The sequence below is a fragment of the Glycine max genome, chromosome 2 (assembly GCF_000004515.6).
Source record: "Glycine max cultivar Williams 82 chromosome 2, Glycine_max_v4.0, whole genome shotgun sequence".
Lineage (NCBI taxonomy): Eukaryota > Viridiplantae > Streptophyta > Magnoliopsida > Fabales > Fabaceae > Glycine > Glycine max.
Window position 1 is genome coordinate 3,271,358 of NC_016089.4, and position 17,913 is coordinate 3,289,270.

Genomic DNA, 17,913 nt, shown 5'->3' on the forward strand with positions numbered 1-17,913 from the left:
AGTTTTTTTTTTCCTGGTATCTTACAAACAATAAACAAAATCTCCATTTCATTATATGAATGATACATGACCAAAATAAAACTAAAAATCAGACAAAACCTGGTGGCACATTGAATTAGTATCTCCATTACAGTTATGGGCGTTGCATCCAAACCCAATAGAAAGCTCAGAGTATTACACATCCCAAAAAGTAAAATCCTACTACAGTTTAGCACCGAGATGTCCTAAACCACATTACATGAACACAAATTCGAGTTGTCTTGGAAGAGGACCAAGAAATAAAAGCTAGATAATGTTCAACCCTGCATCCAGAAATACCAATCCGCAAGACTCCCGTCTCCCAAAGGCATTAAGCCTGTGAAGGAAAAAAAAAGAGGGGAAAATCACCTCAGCAATTGAAAAAGAGGTACATCTTTTCATTCATTTTTTGTAATGAACTAGGAACTCGGAAGGGTAACACAAACAAGTACTTTCAATAATGCTTTTTTTTATTTAAAAAAAAGGGGAAATAGTAAAGAACAGAAAGGTAGACTTTTGCTACCACTTCTAATGAACTAAACATATACAATTAGTATGCATTTTTTTAAGTCGTTGTTTTTTACTATAAAGGAGGAAAGAAACCAATAGCTACCTTATTGGCAATGTTGTTGGAAAGCCAGTCCAGACCTTCGTAAAGGCCCTCCCCAGAGGTTGCACAGGTGCTCTGAATGTACCTGTAAAAACCAGAAGTGTGTTAGATTACAACAGGATAGTTACTAATATAGGACAAGAAGGGCCGTGTTATTAATTTTTTTTTTTACCAGTGACGCTGTCTCAGAGAGTGGAGACCCAACTTGTCAGTAATCTCAGCAGCATTCATTGCATTAGGAAGATCTTGTTTGTTTGCAAACACAAGCAATACGGCATCTCTCAGTTCATCCTGAAAAGTTAATTAAAATAAAAATTTTATAAACATTGTCATTACATCACAAGAATACATAAAACAGAGAGCAAAAGAACAAGGAGACTAATAATTCTAGCCATGGATCATGATCCTTGTAAACAATGAAGTTGACAGACACAGAAGTATGTTCAATTAGAAGCACTAAATTTTCCTGGAGATTGACTGAGTAAGAACTGGTCATTCAATTTCCAAACGATGTCATAGTGACATCAATATACAAGAGTTATCAGAAATTATGGTCCAACAAAAAACAGATCATTTAACAACAGCAGTGAGAAATGCTTTCAGTCATAAGATCAATAAAAATTATCACTTCCATCAATAAAGACAACCATTGAGTATGAACATCATGTGCTAGACTAATGTATCGCTAGAAAAGCAAGAGTCATAGTAGATAAGCAAAATAATTACATTTTCTGCTTAAAATGAACATTCATTTCATTCCTTCCTCAATACCCAAGAAGTCATCTTTGAATGTTCCGTGACTACATAAAAGAATCTTCTTTATAGGTCAACACGATTCTAAAACCTTTCTATCTCAACTAATTTACAGGCCCTTTCATTTGGCCCCTATGTGATCCCAAACCTTATTTATAAGAACGAGTTCCCTCAAAATGTCAGGGTATCATCTAACATGAATAAATTTGAATATGAAGACAGGGCTTAAAAGGCCAAAATAAATTAACTAGAGTACCTCATTCAACATCCTATGTAACTCATCTCTGGCCTCAACAACTCTGTCCCTATCATTGCTGTCTACAACAAAAATAAGACCCTGAGTGTTCTGGAAGTAGTGCCTCCACAAGGGACGAATCTGCAAAGTAAACATAAGTATTCAGCCACAGACTGCCAACAAATTTCTTCAAGTAATGTTGTGCTGTTTTGAAGTGAAAGGTAAGTGATATATGCACTAAATATCTTGTATTTTAAGGGATGCATGAGAATCAAAATTTTCACCTTGTCCTGGCCACCAACATCCCAAACAGTGAAGCTAATGTTCTTGTATTCCACAGTCTCAACATTGAACCCTGAAACAAAACAAATGCATCAATGCATATATATATAACATAACATATTCAAAACATTCCAGCACTCTAACACGCCAAATAGTAAACCAATAATAACCCCCAACGTTTGTGAAAAGTAATATTACAGTTCGAAGATTATTTTATTTTCACCGCAATTAGATCAACTTCAATCCAGGATCTCACATCAAGCAAAACATAATAACCAACATAATTTGGGATCTCGGTATTCAATTTGTTAAGGTTTCTTCACAGGTTTAGAAACATGCTGATCACACTCCATCTTAAAAGATCATCGACGCAACTGGCCTAGTGGCCCTGAAGTCAGTTATTATCATGAGTCCTAACTAAATAATTAAGACATTAGTAATTAATTAAGATAATTCTATATAATCTTAACCGGTAAGACATATTCCTACTACATGTAAAGAACAATTAGAATAATACATCTATCAAGGTAGGAGAAAAAGAGAAAATTTAGAAACTCACCAATGGTAGGAATTGTAGTAACGATCTCTCCGAGCTTGAGCTTGTAGAGGATAGTGGTCTTACCAGCAGCATCAAGACCAACCATCAGAATTCGCATTTCCTTCTTCGCGAAAAGCCGGCTGAAAAGCTTCGTGAATGTCAGCCCCATTTCTCCTTCGACCTGTTGATCCCTAATTTCACAATTCAAACAACTTTTCAATTAAAAAAAAATCTCCAAAACGAAATAGAGCTTCTTATTAAAAAAAAAAAAAAAACAGCACAGTTTCTCCCGCAAATGAAAACACATTCACGTCAACATCATCACCGGATTCAATCAGATCTCAAATAAAATCTAGAAAAAAAAACAGCAGCATGCAAATCGAAACGGATCGCAACGAATAACAATAACAGGTTGGAAAAACGGAAGGATCTGGAGAGATTGATCAGGAAACAAGCAGATCAAAGCATAGAGAAAGAGAGAGAATAAAGGAAAACGAAGATATGAAACGGTAGAGAAAAACAGTGATTCAATCGGAAATTGAAGTGCGAAGTGGAAATGCAAAATCCGTTTGCATGAAGAGATTGAGGAAACGGAATGAAGAAGATAGGATCTGAAGTTTGTGATTATTACCTTTGGAGATGAAATGTTCGGTTTGCAGAAAGCGCAAAGAGAGAGAGAGAGATTGAAGCGAAGGATGCTTTGCACCAACGCGAGATGGGGGTGAAGAAGCGTCAACAAGAATAGATTTTATAAGAGCGACAAAGGTACGGGAATTATTTATTTCCTTCTTTTTACTTAAATAAAATTAAGGTCATTTTTTTCATGTAATTTAGCTTTTTTATATATTTGTTTATAAAAAAATCGATTTATTCCTTAAAATGTGTTTATTTTATTTTTTATCTTTAAAAAATTTTAAATAATAAAATAAAATTTTTTAACAATAAAAGAAAAATTATTATGTAAAGTAGTTTAAAAATAAAAAACAAAATAAACATATTTTATAAATATTAAAAGAAAAAATTGTAACACGACCAAAAAAAAATATTTAAGCCATAGTAACCACAAGCACCGCCTATGCCTCTATCTATGGATTCTTAATTCTTTCGAAGCTTCCAATCCCATATTTACATCAAAACCAGTTAAAAGGAGAAAGAATGTATTTAGTTATAATACTAAAAACATTTTTTATTTTATTTAAAATACTTATAAAATTATACTAAGAATTTATGATTATGTCGGACAAAATTAACTATAATAAAAAAATATTTTATTTTAATTTAAATATTTAGATTTGTCAACTTTTTTACCACCTGCAAACTCAAAAAAAAAATCAGTACAGAAATGATCCAATAAGAACATAACTTTAATTAATAATAAAAACGCAACATATGAACAACCTGTTCATGAACACAGTGCAATCCATAAAAATATAAGACTAAATGTTAATTTTAATATATTATGTTTTAGTGTGGTAAATTAAATTTTAAAAAATTTATTTTAATTTTTTATGATTTAAAAAAATTTATTTTGATTGTTTTGTATTTTGGTTAGTAAACATTAGTATGCAGGTAGTGTTTAAATTTTAAAATAATTAATTTAAAATAAAAATAACTAAAAATCATCACTATTTTTATTTAGGAAAGAAAACATGATTCCTCAATCGATGAGTTTCTAATGACCCTTCTCTCACCGTCATCTTCTTCGTGCCCTAATTGACTCTCACGTTGCAAGTGCTGATGATTATTGATTAAGCTATAAAATGCTGCCACCAACCATGATCAAATCGTTCATAAACACGAAAGTGTAACATGACTACGGCAACCCTGGATGGATTAGTCGCAGTGGTGGTTCGGAAACAATCTCAACTGAATACCAAAAATAATTCACTGAAATCTTTGAGTTTTATAAATAATTTCAATTGAATATCATCAAATTTCGTTGTGGTACAGAATAATCTTAAAAATTTTGATTAAATATCATAAATTTGTTTTATCTTGTTTAAAAATCATGATTAAATAGTACAATTTGTTCTTATAAATAATAAAATCTTTTAAAGTTGTTCAATATCCAAACCAAGTCCAAGAAATCATTTGGATATGCTAAAGCACACCAGTTGGACATCCACAATCTTTCCCCGAAAAATGATATGATTTCGATGAATCCAAATGCACCAACAAGTCGTATGCCAAATCAAAAAGCGAAACTTCTTAAATCTCTTCCCCTAAACCAAAATCCATGCCGCGTATAATGGGATTATACTTCAACTGCACATGGCCACAACAACTGATACACCACCTGGTTCTGGCCTTGGCATAATCAAATCATAAACCAAACGAACTGAAAAAGGATTATCTCCGCTACCCCATAATCAAGAGTCCTCCTTAAATAGCCTTGATAGCCCACAAGCCTCACCAAAAAAGATTGAATCATCTGCATATTGGACCAAAGAAAAAGTCATAGAATCATTCACCTTAAAAGGTTTTATATATGCGCCTTACCCACTAAGCCACTTAACCCCTCAGCCACCATAAAAAACAACAGAGTGCCCAACAGAGTCCCTTGCTTAAGCCCCCGTTGAGCCACAAATTCCCCTGTAGGACTATCGTTAACCAGAACTGACATACTGCTAACAGAGTCATATGTCTTTTCAAAGTCAATTTTGAAAAGGAAACAACTTTTTTGGCCTTTCTGAACAAGATCAATGAGCTCATTAGTCACCATAACATCATCTAAAATACTATTACCAGGCAGGAAGGCTATCTGACAAGGTGAAATAACAGAACCAAACCATAAGCTTCGAAATAATCTTGTGCATACTACCAATAAGAGAGATTGGTCTATATTCCAATAAAGATTGGGGACAATCTTTTTCAGGAGGAAGTCACAACCTTTGGGAGAACACCTACCCACAACATCCTTCTTCAAAACAGTTAGAGAAACACAATCACAAGATGACACCTGATTAAACTGAATACCTGATAAGAAGGGACGCTCCAAGTTAGGTTCCATGAAAATCCTCTGAAAGTGATGAACAACAACATCCTTTACCTCACCCCCGTTCTCAGTATGTAGCCCCACTAGATAATTCTTTATGTACCTGTCCTTCAAGGAAGCATGGAAAAAATGTGAGATGGTATTACCCTCTTTGATCCACTTAGCCCTGGATTTTTGGGCCAGCATACTCTCCCTAATTCAGGCACACCTCCAAAACTCAGAGGATAGAAGTTTCCTCTGATCACAATCAACTGGTTGCTCTTCACAAAGTCTTACCTCCACGTCATCTAACTCATCTACCACAGTCCTTATCCCAAAGGATAAATTCCCATAAACCTCCTTATGCCACTCCTTGAGCTTAAGCTTCTCCTTCAAAACAAAGCACTTCCAACTTTGGACCTGGATCTAATCCCACCAACTTCACAAATCATAGATGTTCCAACCAACAATTATAAAAATATAGGGCCCCGATCCTTCACACCTACCTTCAGAAAAGTGAGCAATGGTTGTTTTATTCCTTATAAATTATATTTGTTTTATTTTTAATTCTTAAAATAATTTAGATAAGACTTTGAATATTGAAAAAAAAAATTATAAAAATAAAATTAAAACAAACATAATTTATAACAATTAAAAATAAAAAAAGTCATAAGAAAAAATTAAAAGGATTAAATAAATATTTAAGTCTTTTTTTAAGTGTCTTTTTTTAAGCGTCATTTTTTATCTAATGAATTTGTCTTGATATTGCTGTTTTTATTAAATTTTACTTGAGTGTGTCAAATGTATTGATGGTAATAGTACTTTTCATCTATACATTTATAATTTTTTTTCTTCTTCTCACTTATTCTCTCCTACTTTCTAACTCTCTCTCTCTCTGTTTTTTTAGGGTTAATTAAGTTTTTAGTCATCAAATTATGAGGATTTTAAATTTTTTATCCATAAACTATTTTTTAAAATAGTTGATTTTAAATAATTTTTTGTTATTATAAATAGTCCTTACCGTTAATAATCTTTATTAAGTGATAAGTTGTCTATTTAAGTGAATATAAATATCACCATAGACTCCAGATGAGAAGGATGAATTGTTAATCTGTGTCGCAAATCTTCTCATGGGTGATTATTGTACGTTTATGTGTGTTTAGAGCGTTAGGATTCAATAATCACTATCCTCTCTTCCTTTTGCATTTTAATAACATAATATTCTAATTATTTATCTAAATATAATAAAACTTACATGGTATGTATGTGATATATATACATGTGACATTTAATCTATCTTGTTTCATGACACTTCATCACTTAACAAAAGACATTAACGACAAAGATTATTTTTAATAATAACAAATTATTTTGGGATCAAATTTTTTAAAAAAATATGTTAGGAACAAAAATTCAAAAGTCCATAGTTTGAGGACTAACAACTTAATTTTTTTTTTTTATGTAACAGTTACTGTGCAAAAACTAAAAAGCTTATTGCACGGGCACACTCCTCTGCCTCTCACTTTTATTTTACAGCATTCATTTTTTTTTTCATTTATCACTTTTTTCATAAAAATTGAATTGTCTAAACTAATCTAGTAATAATAATAAATGCCAAAGAAAAAAAAGAGTGTATGTAATACAAAAGAGCGTGTCAGAGAATGTTCTAGAACTTACGATGTATTCAATTTAAGATTCCTCAAGGTGGGCCATTTTTTGAGTCTGTTCGTTTTTCTCTATCTCTGTTCCTTAAAAGCAAACTCATACTTCACGTTCTTCTGTTTCAACTCTCAATTAACAAACCCAAAACATGTTTCTCCTTTGATCTTGTTCTTCTCTAGTACGCCTCATGCAGTTCCACAACTACGTGGTTAGCAACATTTTTCTTCTTTTTTCTCGGGTTCCTTAAGTTTTAATACCAATGTAACAATGTAGTTTCCGTAACCTTGTAGTTTTGAGGCATCTTCCGTTCATTCTTCTACGACTTGGGTTCTTTAGTTTTAATTCCAATGGAACAGTGTAGTTCTCGTTACGTAGTACTTTTGTCTGCCTCAGTTTTTAAAACACAAAAATGAAGTTTTAGTTTTACTGCAGCATTTCATTGTGTAATTAATTCCTTAATTTACTTGTTTTCTCACTCTCTGATACATTGATAGTGCTACGAACATAGGAAACTTGTTTGTGGAGTCGAGAGTTCTTACTTATCTGCTAAGTCATGGTATGTTTCATGTCGTTCCCTCTCTAAATTTACCATTACTCATTCTATATCATACCCATACAAAAAACTTTATTTTAGCTCAAGGTTAAAGCTTCAGCGACTAATTTGTTTCACTGCCATTAAGCTTGAATATTTGAACACCTGCGGTTTAGATTTGTTGATTACAAGTTTGGTAGTTAGAAATAGAATATTGATTAAGCTTTGAAAACTCATTCCTTTGTTGAGTTTTTTTTTGTTGTAAAATTATGTAGGGTTCAGAAGGTGATGATAGCTCTCCCAGTGACTATGATTGGAACACTGATGATGAGCTTGAGGTGTTTGGAATACCTCCCTCGGATCCAACCATTTCTAGTCAAGAGAGCTGTGAAGATAGTGTGGGGGTAAATCCTGCATTCAGTTACTTCACAATGATTTTGCTAAGTTTGAGACTTTCATCTCTCTGAAGTTCCTAGGATATACCTACAATGATATAATGATATAGAAGGACCTAAGAGGGGATTTTGTGTTGCTCTTGTCCCTCGTGTATTCACTTGTCCGGTGGTTAAATTCACACATAATGTGTCTAACCCTTTGTTTGTTTGCAAAAATGATTTGTGGACACTAAGAAGCTATGTGACACCTAATAAGAGAAAGAGAGAAATGTAAGTATGATAATAAGAAGAGATAGATAAAAAAAAATGATAAAATGTTATATATCGAGGTATTTGGACTAGAGAGGTGTTCACCAATCATTACTTGTTTGTTTGAGAGGAAAGAGAAAATTTTGAAATTTGAATTGAAGAAAAAATTGAATTTTATCTTTAAAGGTCAATTTTTCTCTTCAAACAAATTAAAGAAAATGTATAGTTATCTGTGTTGGTGCAAATTTGTTTTTTGTATTTCTTTTTATAATGTTGAAGTATTCTGTGTTCTGTTTAGGAGAGTAGTGCAAGTTGCTCGAGCGCTAAACATTCCAAGCTGATTCATCTCTTCGTGGGAATGGGATTTTCCAGAGAGACAGTGATCAAAGCAATTGATGAAAATGGTTCTTTTTCACGTTTAATATATTCAATAACTATTACCTGTTTACTACTTCTAGTACTTGTCTTGAAATGATAACATTTTGTTTTTTGTCCGTGGTAGGAAGAGATAATGAGGAGGACATTATGGAAGCTCTGCTAACACTTACTGCTGTGAGTATACTTTAAGTCAATCAACGGGTTTTAAATTATTTCAATTTTTTAAGTTATTAGTTTTCACTTCCAGGATTCAGTGCATTATATATGTTGATTCTGTTGAAGTAGAACAAATGAATTACAAGGAATAACGAATTGACTTTACAGGGAAGAATCTGAAGTTCTAGAGTGTATCATGGATTCATGGTAGGAAAATTATAAGAGTAGGAATGTAGCTCATGTCATTGGATTACCAACTTACCACAATTGCATTACCAGATGAAGTCTAAAACTCTAAATTTAATATAAGGTTCTCCATTACTTGTATTTGATCTTTAATTTTCTGATACAAGGTTGATTAAACAATTTTGGTACATCTAATAGTAAGTTCACATGTCATTTCTAGTTAGTGGGTAACATATATCTATATTGTGAAAGTATAGAAGTTTGCAGCAGCTGGTGGATATATTATAGGTCGTGGTTGATTAGGTATATATATGAAGCATTTAGAACAGTAGGCTTTGTTTTACAAACTGGCACGTGAATAGAAACTAGAAACTAGAGAGATGTTCTTTGCAGATACATACTTAATCTGGATGGCCTGGTTTGTTATGCTGACATTGTGTATATGGGTTCCATTTAACTGGTTCCTTTTATGCAGGAAAAACCCTTAACAGTAGAGAAAGATGAGGCATTGTCCGTACTTGTCAATATGGGATACCCTTTTGAGGAGGCTTTGACAGCTATAGACAAATGTGGTGCGTATACTTTACTATATAATTGTTACTCATATATGTTATTAACACTTTTTATGTTTCTTATTTCTTTTTCTTCCGTTTTTTCCCACTATCAGCAGCATTAAATGATCTCAGATGGATAATTAAATCCTGAAAAATGAGCTAACAAACCTTTAGTTTTAAAACTTTGAGCTTAAATTTCTCAGTTTGCATTTTAACACATTTCCTTATTAAAGTGATAATTTCAACATAGGATAGATGAGGTCAAATTATAGTGATAATTTCAACATAGGATAGATGAGGTCAAATTATGAACATCTCTTTGGTTTGAATACAATGCAAATAATTAGTCACGAAACCAAATGAGTTTTACTAACCTAACATGCAATGCAAGGATAGGGCTCCTACTTTCCATGTAGCATGTAGAAATTTGTCTAGTGGTAGTTCTTTAATATTTTGGTTTCTCGTTTGGCAGGTCCTAAGGCCCATATCAGTGAGCTAGCGGATTTCATTAGTGCTTCTCAGTTAGAAAAGGGTCTTCACTCACCGCAAGAGTCACCTAACAATAAACATGATGCATCTGATTATACGCATGAAAAGGTGTGGTTTACAGTCCTATCAAATTAGTTTTATTAAGTCTTCTTCTAATTAAAATGTCAGTAAATCAAGTACTTTTCTCAAAATTATGTTATATCTTCAGCCCTGTCAACCAAGTGGTGAATATTATCTTCATACAAGTAAGAAAGTAAAACTTGGATTGGGTATATTTAATGAAGCCAGTCAAGTGATTTCAAGAAAGTTCCCAAGAGAAGTAGCAAATAAACCATACTTCTATTTTGAAAACGTGGCTCTTGCTCCTAAAGGAGTTTGGAAAACTATATCACGTTTTCTTTATGAGATTGAACCAGAATATGTTGATTCCAAATACTTTTGTGCTGCAACAAGAAAAAGAGGATATATCCATAATCTTCCCACCCACAACCGCTCCCCCCTGCTTCCTATCCCACCACTAACTATCCAAGAGGCTTTTCCTACAACTAAAAAATGGTGGCCTTCATGGGATAGAAGAACAAAGCTCAATTGCCTTCTAACTAGAGTAGCCCCTGGCCCAGTTACAGAGAGAATAAGGAAACTCCTTGAGAAATTTGGTGATGAACCTCCTCTACATGTCCAAGAAAATGTACTTGTAGAGATTAGAAAGTGGAACTTGGTGTGGGTTGGAAAAAACAAATTGGCACCTCTTGAACCTGATGAATATGAGATGTTGCTGGGATTCCCAAGGGATCACACCAGAGGTGGTGGAGTCACCCGGACAGAGAGATACAAGTCACTTGGAAATGCATTTCAGGTATGCTATTGAATCTTACACTATATGTACTTTTTAAGAGTTTTTACAGTGATGATATGATAACTAAATGAAAAAAAAAATCAAACTTCTTTCTATTGTAGGACAAGTCGACAACTTGTAGTTAAATGATAATTTTAAAAGGTTCTAATCAAACTTAGGCTTCTTTTTGTATTTTAACTCTTAAAGATGTATTTCATTTGTCCCTAATTATAAGATTTTTTCCATTAATTCACGTCCTTTAATTAAAGTAGTTAATTTAGTTAATCATATTAAATCTATCAATTATTTATACTATCATATCAAAATTACCCTTTTCTTATCTATGTATTCATTTAATTGTTTTTCATTAATGTTTGGAGAAAGAATAATTAAGTAAGAATATATAGGAAAAAAATAATTAATACATCTAAAAATTTAAAAAAAAAGTCTTATAAAAAGAAACAAATAAATTTCTGAAAAAGTATTTGAGTAAACAACTTATTTACTATGCTGTTATCTTATAAGGACTAATGCCATAAACATCAAACTTTTTTTTTGACAGGAGACCATCAAACTTACTGAAATATGCTAAAAAGAACATATTTTGATAAAAAGCTTGAGTTGTGATACTCGTACAACATTTTATAGAACATTTTTTGTGTCTCTCTCTCTTTGTGATACATGTATGAGTTGTTGTATGAGTATCATTTCTCAAAAAGCTTATAGTAGTCTTAAGTTCAAATAAGATTTCCATAAGTTCTTTCAAACACCCTCTTGGCTTCCTTTGAAAAAGCTCTTTGACTGAATGTAAATGGAATTGATTTCAGGTTAATACAGTTGCCTACCACCTTTCAGTGTTGAAGGGTCGTTTTCCAAATGGCATCAATGTCCTGTCTCTTTTTTCTGGCATCGGAGGTGCCGAGGTTGCTCTGCATCGACTTGGGATGATGCTTAAAAATGTGGTATCTGTGGAAATAGCTGAGGTGAACAGAAACATCATTCGCAGTTGGTGGGAACAGACTAACCAGAGGGGAAACTTAATTGAGGTTGAAGATGTACAGAAAGTCTCTTCAAATGAGCTGAGCCAGTGGATAACCAAGTTTGGTGGATTTGACCTCATCATTGGAGGCAGCCCCTGCAACAACATTTCTGGCAGTAATAGAGTTAGTAGACATGGACTAGAGGGAGAGCAATCTTCACTATTTTACGAATATTTTAGGATTGTTGAGGCAGTAATGGAAATACAGAGAGATGAGCTTCTGTGAAACAAAAAAAAGTACATCAGTGGATTTTGTTAATTCCCATTTTTGTATGGAACAACTAAAAATTATGTACACATAATAGGAGGAGGAGAATCCAATAGATCCAAGAAATGTAACAAAACATTTGTAATTTCGAATTTATCTTATATTGGTAATGTTTTTATGTTCTTTTTGTCACACCTGGTTTTGCTTATATCCATGTGAACAAGAATTAACTTTTTTTTTTTTTAAGAAAAGGCAAAGGCTTCTTAAACCGAGTGTTCTTATATGCTAACTGATGCGCACACAGGCAGTACCTCATAACAAGGTCAATGAAAAAAATTGCTTAAAAATAAATGTTACAGAACAGAGGCAACCTGGTCATAATTGTGATTAGACTCTTTGATAATCTAAAATAATATTCCTAATACCCTTTTATAGCACTTTATTCGATTACAATAAAGTGAAGTTAGAGCCATGTAATATGTTCTTATTGTTTAAGCCGCAAAGAATGCAATGGCGTAAGGGAGCACAATAGCTAATTTGGAGAAAATCAGGTTAATGGTCATACAATTAGGTAGGAGATAGTTCATCCGAAACAATACAAATTCCATTTCATACTTCTCATTATATTCCCCAATTTCTCTATTTCATCATGATAGTAATAATATGAATGTCATCATCAATAATCAGGTAAAAGTCACTGAGAAAGAGGACATAATAATATCCTTAGATATAGTCGATTTTTGTTATAGAGACAAATTACTTTGAGCTGAACATTAAGAAATTAGGCAGATAAATCACAAAGAAAACAGTGACTTATATCCCGTTCTTTGTAAGTTAAGACAGATGCACCTCAACACTTGCAGTTTTTATCAATTGGCATATAGGACAAACATTGATAAATCCCTCACAATCCTTACACAAGCACAGGTGCCTACAAGGCATCAACAACATCGAAACTGTCTTCACCTTGCATGCTCTACAAGTCAGATTCTCCATATCTTGGTAGCTCTTGTGAGTAGAGTTTATAGGCGCAGCCAGAATGTTCAGGAAGTTATTAGGATCTATATATGAGGCATCATCATCAACTTCACTGTCTCCAAACCCTTCCTTCCCCTGTTCAGCTCCTTGTGAGATTGCCTGCTGAAGGTTGTTCCTTAAAGTATTGACAATTGACTCATTATACTTTGCTCTGTAATGCCAGCTTTGCACTTCAACAGCCACCTGCTTTATTCTTTCAGCCAGCTCCCTATTTTTTCGGTTCATGTTTTCTATCTCCACGTCTTTTTCCTTTAGCTTCGTGCTAATACCTTTCTCAATGGAGGTAAGGAGAGCAGCCATGTGCTTTTGCTTCATGTCTCTCACTCCCTTTGACAGTTGTTCCTTCTATGTAAGAAAATAATTGTAATAACATTTCAGAGAAGTGTGAATCAAGAATTACAAAAATTGATAACTCCGTAATTAAAGTATAAACTTCTAGTTCTTATAGCTTTGTGCAATAGAAAAAACAATCATTTAAAAACTTTTCCATTACAATACCACCATCACCCTTGCTAAATGATTTGAACATTTCAGATGAATTCAAAAGAGCAACTCCTAATGAATTAGGTAATGACTGGACAAACATAACCAGAAAATTCTACCCAGAATGACTGCAGTAATATATTTGAAAAAGCAAGATACTAGGAGCAAATTGATAAAGAAAAACCTAAAAACATCTTACCATAAAAGGAAATAATATTAGTATTTTCCCCCTTTTCCCATTGGATTAAGCCACAGGCCAGTCCTTTATACCTTTCTAATGAACAGAAATATTTTGAACATAAATCATTTGTACCCAGAAGACCTCCCACAAACATCACCACAAAATGAAAAAAACAGATAGCAATCTTCATATATTACCTGAAGTTTAACATACTGGTCCAACTCTTCTTGCTGCCTATCAAGCTCAGTTCTGATATTGTCACCAAGAGACAATATGATAGACGGTGTGGCAGCCATGCTTCCACTTGCAGAAGTAACAGATGAGTTACGCTCATCATCATCATATGAAAGCCTCAATCCTGTTGACACGGGGTTAGGATTTGGAATACTTGCTAATCGTTCAGCATCATCTTGATGAACATTGTAGTTTAAGGAAATCTGAAGCCTTTGTTTTGATATATCTTCCATTTCCTTGCTTCGTTTATTAGGCTGAATCATGGAGCTGATATGCTCATTTCCAAAGTAATTAACTGGGTCAACACTACATCCAGCTTGTACTGCAAGAGATATTGCATGTCTATCATTCAGTGATAAGGTAAAAACTATGGATGAAAATACTAAAGCTATTAAAGGACATACAAATTACTTTATCTGGTTATTTATGGAACTGCATAAAATGATAATTTGAAACAAATATGTAATAACTTCTAAATTTAATAAGAATTTCAGCACTAGCAACAGCAAGTATACACAATCAGTAACTTGTTGCTCAGACACACTACAAGATTCAAGTAAAGAAAATCACCCCTAGTTACAATCAAAACAAATGCCATGTCAAGGACCATTACCACTCTTGTATTTCAAAATCAAAACATGTGAGATACAATGCAGGATAAGTAGGTACACATAAACAATTAGGTGGCACAACAAGCAATGCACACTAACAAAACATGCATACATGCAATAATCAAGACAAGTTCATAACCCATTACTATCATCCCTATTCAAAAAAGGAAAGGAGATGTCATAATCATCCCTATAGCAGTAGGGACTAGAGAATAAAATTGTTGAAAGTACAGCATGGAGGAAAGTAGCTATTGAGTACAAATCTTAAAACAGAAAAAATCCACGTCAAAAGCATAAGTTCAACAAAACAGAGATACCCTGTTTAACAACCACATTCAAATGATACAGTGAAAAGATTGATTGTTACATGAGAAAAGGAAGGAGTAAACTCACAATTTCCAAACAACTGCAATTGATTTGACACATTAGTTTGATGCTGAAATTGAGTTTCGTCCAAGAAAACAGGAAGCAAGCAATTTCCGTTGTTGCCTCCCAACATTATCCCAAGAAATGTGATTGCCTAGCTAAAGTATGTAGTCTTAAAAGATATTAGTGAAGCTGCCAATAATTATCTGCACAAAAAAAGGGAAAAGGAAAAACTCAGCATCAACTTTGAATAATGAAAAGCTAACATCAAACATTACAGCACCAAAAACCACATCTGTACAATACTTTGAACTATTTGGCTTGTAAGGGTTGGGGGGTTGATGGTCTAATGAAGTATACTTATAAGTGAGCTTTGGAAGTGGACTGTGATGGTTCTTGGTAAATATTTCTTTGTCTCCTAGTTGCCAAGTAGTTTAGTTTAAAAAAATAAAAATCAATATACCAATGCATCTGCATGTTCAAACAAAAAGATGAAAATAGACAAATTCCATCTCAAGGTTGAGTTGCAAATATTTATAAACTAATGTTTGGGTAGAAACAAAGGCTAATTGTGCAGCATTTTGTGATAATGAGGTAAAATCAAATATTTGAAGATGAAAAAATTAATATTAACTTTCAGTAATATCTAGATAAAGTATTCTGATAAATACAAAGGAAATTCAGGTAGCACATGGGAGGAAGCATTTTTAAAAACTAACCATATAGTTCTTAAGATTAGAAACTAAAGTTCCAAAGCAATTATTTACAAGTTCAGTAATACCAAAAGACATGATTGATATTAAAGATAAGTATAGTTAACCATATCCTTCTCAAGCTTTTCTTGGGGTTTTCTTCTCCTTGGAGGGAGAAATTTGGCCAAACACAATTTTAAAGTAGCTCAATAAAGTTAGCTTGTTTAATGAAGAAAAGGCCAAACTGAGAAATAAAAGAGCTTCTGCTCTTAAGAAGTTAAAAAAAGCAAGCCAAAACACTCCCCTAGGGAAGTCTTGAGAAGCAATATCGAGGTTAAATGCTGATTATGTATATCTTCACTTATATATGTTTAGTATACATGCTCTCATAAGAATGCAAACAATCCTAGGAAGCAAATGCTGAGTTTCAAATAATAATAAGTTTTAGAGTTAAATAAAATGATAAATTGACTATCAGTATCAACAACAACAATAATAGCCTTATCCCACTAAGTGAGGCCGGCTACATGGATCACATAATATCATTGGGCTTAGTTAAAAACCAAATTATTAAGTATATTATTCACCATGAAATCCCTTTCAATAATTTTGTCCAATGTCCTTTTAGATCTCTCTTTACCACTTCACAAAAGGCTAAAAACCGTGTCATCTACTCTCCTCCCCAATGCCTCGAGTGGACTTCTTTGCACGTGTCCAAATCACATTAATTGAGTTGCGATCTTCTTTTCCTCAATAACTGTCATGTGAATATCTCCTTGATACTATCATTTCGTATCTTATCCTTTCTTTTGTGGACACACATTCATCTTCACTCCACCTACAGTCTCATAGCTAGTCTCAAACCCAAATAAAGGAGAACAGTTATGTTAAGCCCTTGACAGCCAGCATAAAATTTGTTTTAACCCCAAACATGGATCGCTCACAGAGCAGATACATTGAGCTCCAACAACAATATCTCTGAACTGTTTCCTAATATTCACTTTAAACAATCACATAAAGTATCTAGGAAAGTCATTCTTATGCAGAACCATATTTGGGCAAGTGCAGCACAAGTTATATAACTAGTTTTAACAAAGATAAAATAAAACAAAAAAATAGAAGTAATAAAATGGTATAATGATTTCCCCAGAAAAAAAATGATTGAGTTTTGCCTAAATCAGTCGAATAATTTGAAAAGTGACAAAGAAAATGTATAGAATCTCCATAAATGGGTATATATGTTATTTTTTTCCCATTTTTAATTTTTTTTTTGGTAAGCAGTGATGCATGGAAATGGAAATAGAAGCCATAGACTTCCCAAATAAATCTGACGACTGTTCATTAAAATTTTGATCGCATCTGACGAATTACCAAGACAAGATGAGTAATCAAAACTAACATGTATGCAAAATAACAAGATGAATATCTCAATTCTTAAGAGATATATAATATAAATTTATAAATATGAAAGCACTAAAAAAATTTCACTCAGATTAATAAAACTAATTAAATGCTGAGATACAGAACAGAACATGACAACAAAAAAGCTATCTTGATGTTCAGGGACATGCGTTTTGATGGTCGGAAGAGGAGGAAATGGAAAACTGCAACGCAAATCAGACACTACAATCTAAAAATTCAAATACTTTGTGGCATGAAAAGATGGAAGAACAATTCAAACAAGAACCCAGTACATACCTTGCAGATTGAAATGTTTTTACAACAAGGAAAAAAACAAAAAGATCAAGCTGATACAGACACAAAAAACAATCATGGAACAAAAGGGTGGCACAGAGGAAGAAGAAGAAGGTGAGAGATCTGGAATGGAAGATTGAGGAAAGTGGATGGATGATGGAAGATGAATGACGAATGAATGAATGAATGATGAGAGTTATGAATAGAATATAGGAAGAAGGAGTGGGTGTTGCATAAGAAATGGAGAGAGACAGAGAGAGGGACAACTATTATTAATTTGTGGGATTTCCATGGTGGTCAGACTCAACATAAAAATATTTTTCTATTGAAAATACTTTTTTTGACTGTTTTACTAGAAATTATTATTTAAAGAATATAAAAAGCATTTAGTGCTGAAATTTTGAAAGAAATTAAAATATTTATATTTAATATTTTTAAGGTATATTTATGAATATACAATAAAATAAATCTTTATTGTATTACTTTTTATGTTTTCTATTATTATTTATTTATAAATAAC

The 17,913-nt window shown here is 33.0% G+C and overlaps 3 protein-coding genes across 12 annotated transcripts; 1 reads left to right on the forward strand and 2 right to left on the reverse strand.

Moving 5' to 3' along the window:
- Nucleotides 1-88: 88 nt before the first annotated feature.
- Nucleotides 89-3,219, reverse strand: LOC100808042 (ADP-ribosylation factor 2). 2 transcript variants are annotated; one of them, XM_003519789.5, is made up of 7 exons: nucleotides 3,068-3,219; nucleotides 2,458-2,627; nucleotides 1,901-1,971; nucleotides 1,638-1,757; nucleotides 801-919; nucleotides 632-713; nucleotides 89-355 (listed from the first exon to the last, which is right to left on the reverse strand). In XM_003519789.5, the coding sequence occupies exons 2-7, from the start codon at nucleotides 2,603-2,605 to the stop codon at nucleotides 350-352; spliced, it is 546 nt and encodes a 181-aa protein (XP_003519837.1). In that variant the 5' UTR covers nucleotides 2,606-2,627; nucleotides 3,068-3,219; the 3' UTR covers nucleotides 89-349. The 2 variants fall into 2 exon arrangements, with proteins under 2 accessions (XP_003519837.1, XP_006574623.1); XM_006574560.4 differs by having other exon boundaries at nucleotides 2,458-2,617; nucleotides 3,068-3,203.
- Nucleotides 3,220-7,111: 3,892 nt separating this feature from the next.
- Nucleotides 7,112-12,285, forward strand: LOC100798995 (DNA (cytosine-5)-methyltransferase DRM2). 3 transcript variants are annotated; one of them, XM_006574561.4, is made up of 9 exons: nucleotides 7,120-7,280; nucleotides 7,567-7,628; nucleotides 7,880-8,008; nucleotides 8,547-8,652; nucleotides 8,751-8,800; nucleotides 9,444-9,540; nucleotides 9,995-10,119; nucleotides 10,220-10,867; nucleotides 11,674-12,285. In XM_006574561.4, the coding sequence occupies exons 2-9, from the start codon at nucleotides 7,626-7,628 to the stop codon at nucleotides 12,109-12,111; spliced, it is 1,596 nt and encodes a 531-aa protein (XP_006574624.1). In that variant the 5' UTR covers nucleotides 7,120-7,280; nucleotides 7,567-7,625; the 3' UTR covers nucleotides 12,112-12,285. The 3 variants fall into 3 exon arrangements, with proteins under 3 accessions (XP_003519822.1, XP_006574624.1, XP_025980431.1); XM_026124646.2 differs by having other exon boundaries at nucleotides 7,155-7,280; nucleotides 7,581-7,628; XM_003519774.5 differs by lacking the exon at nucleotides 7,567-7,628 and having other exon boundaries at nucleotides 7,112-7,280.
- A 551-nt stretch (nucleotides 12,286-12,836) lies between these two features.
- Nucleotides 12,837-17,651, reverse strand: LOC100790534 (E3 ubiquitin-protein ligase BOI). 7 transcript variants are annotated; one of them, XM_041010425.1, is made up of 5 exons: nucleotides 17,397-17,651; nucleotides 16,339-16,550; nucleotides 15,034-15,212; nucleotides 13,993-14,351; nucleotides 12,837-13,476 (listed from the first exon to the last, which is right to left on the reverse strand). In XM_041010425.1, the coding sequence occupies exons 3-5, from the start codon at nucleotides 15,137-15,139 to the stop codon at nucleotides 12,928-12,930; spliced, it is 1,014 nt and encodes a 337-aa protein (XP_040866359.1). In that variant the 5' UTR covers nucleotides 15,140-15,212; nucleotides 16,339-16,550; nucleotides 17,397-17,651; the 3' UTR covers nucleotides 12,837-12,927. The 7 variants fall into 7 exon arrangements, with proteins under 7 accessions (XP_040866359.1, XP_006574625.1, XP_014620216.1 ...); XM_006574562.4 differs by having other exon boundaries at nucleotides 16,286-16,550; nucleotides 17,397-17,650; XM_014764730.3 differs by having other exon boundaries at nucleotides 16,286-16,681; nucleotides 17,397-17,650.
- Between the last annotated feature and the right edge of the window lie 262 nt (nucleotides 17,652-17,913).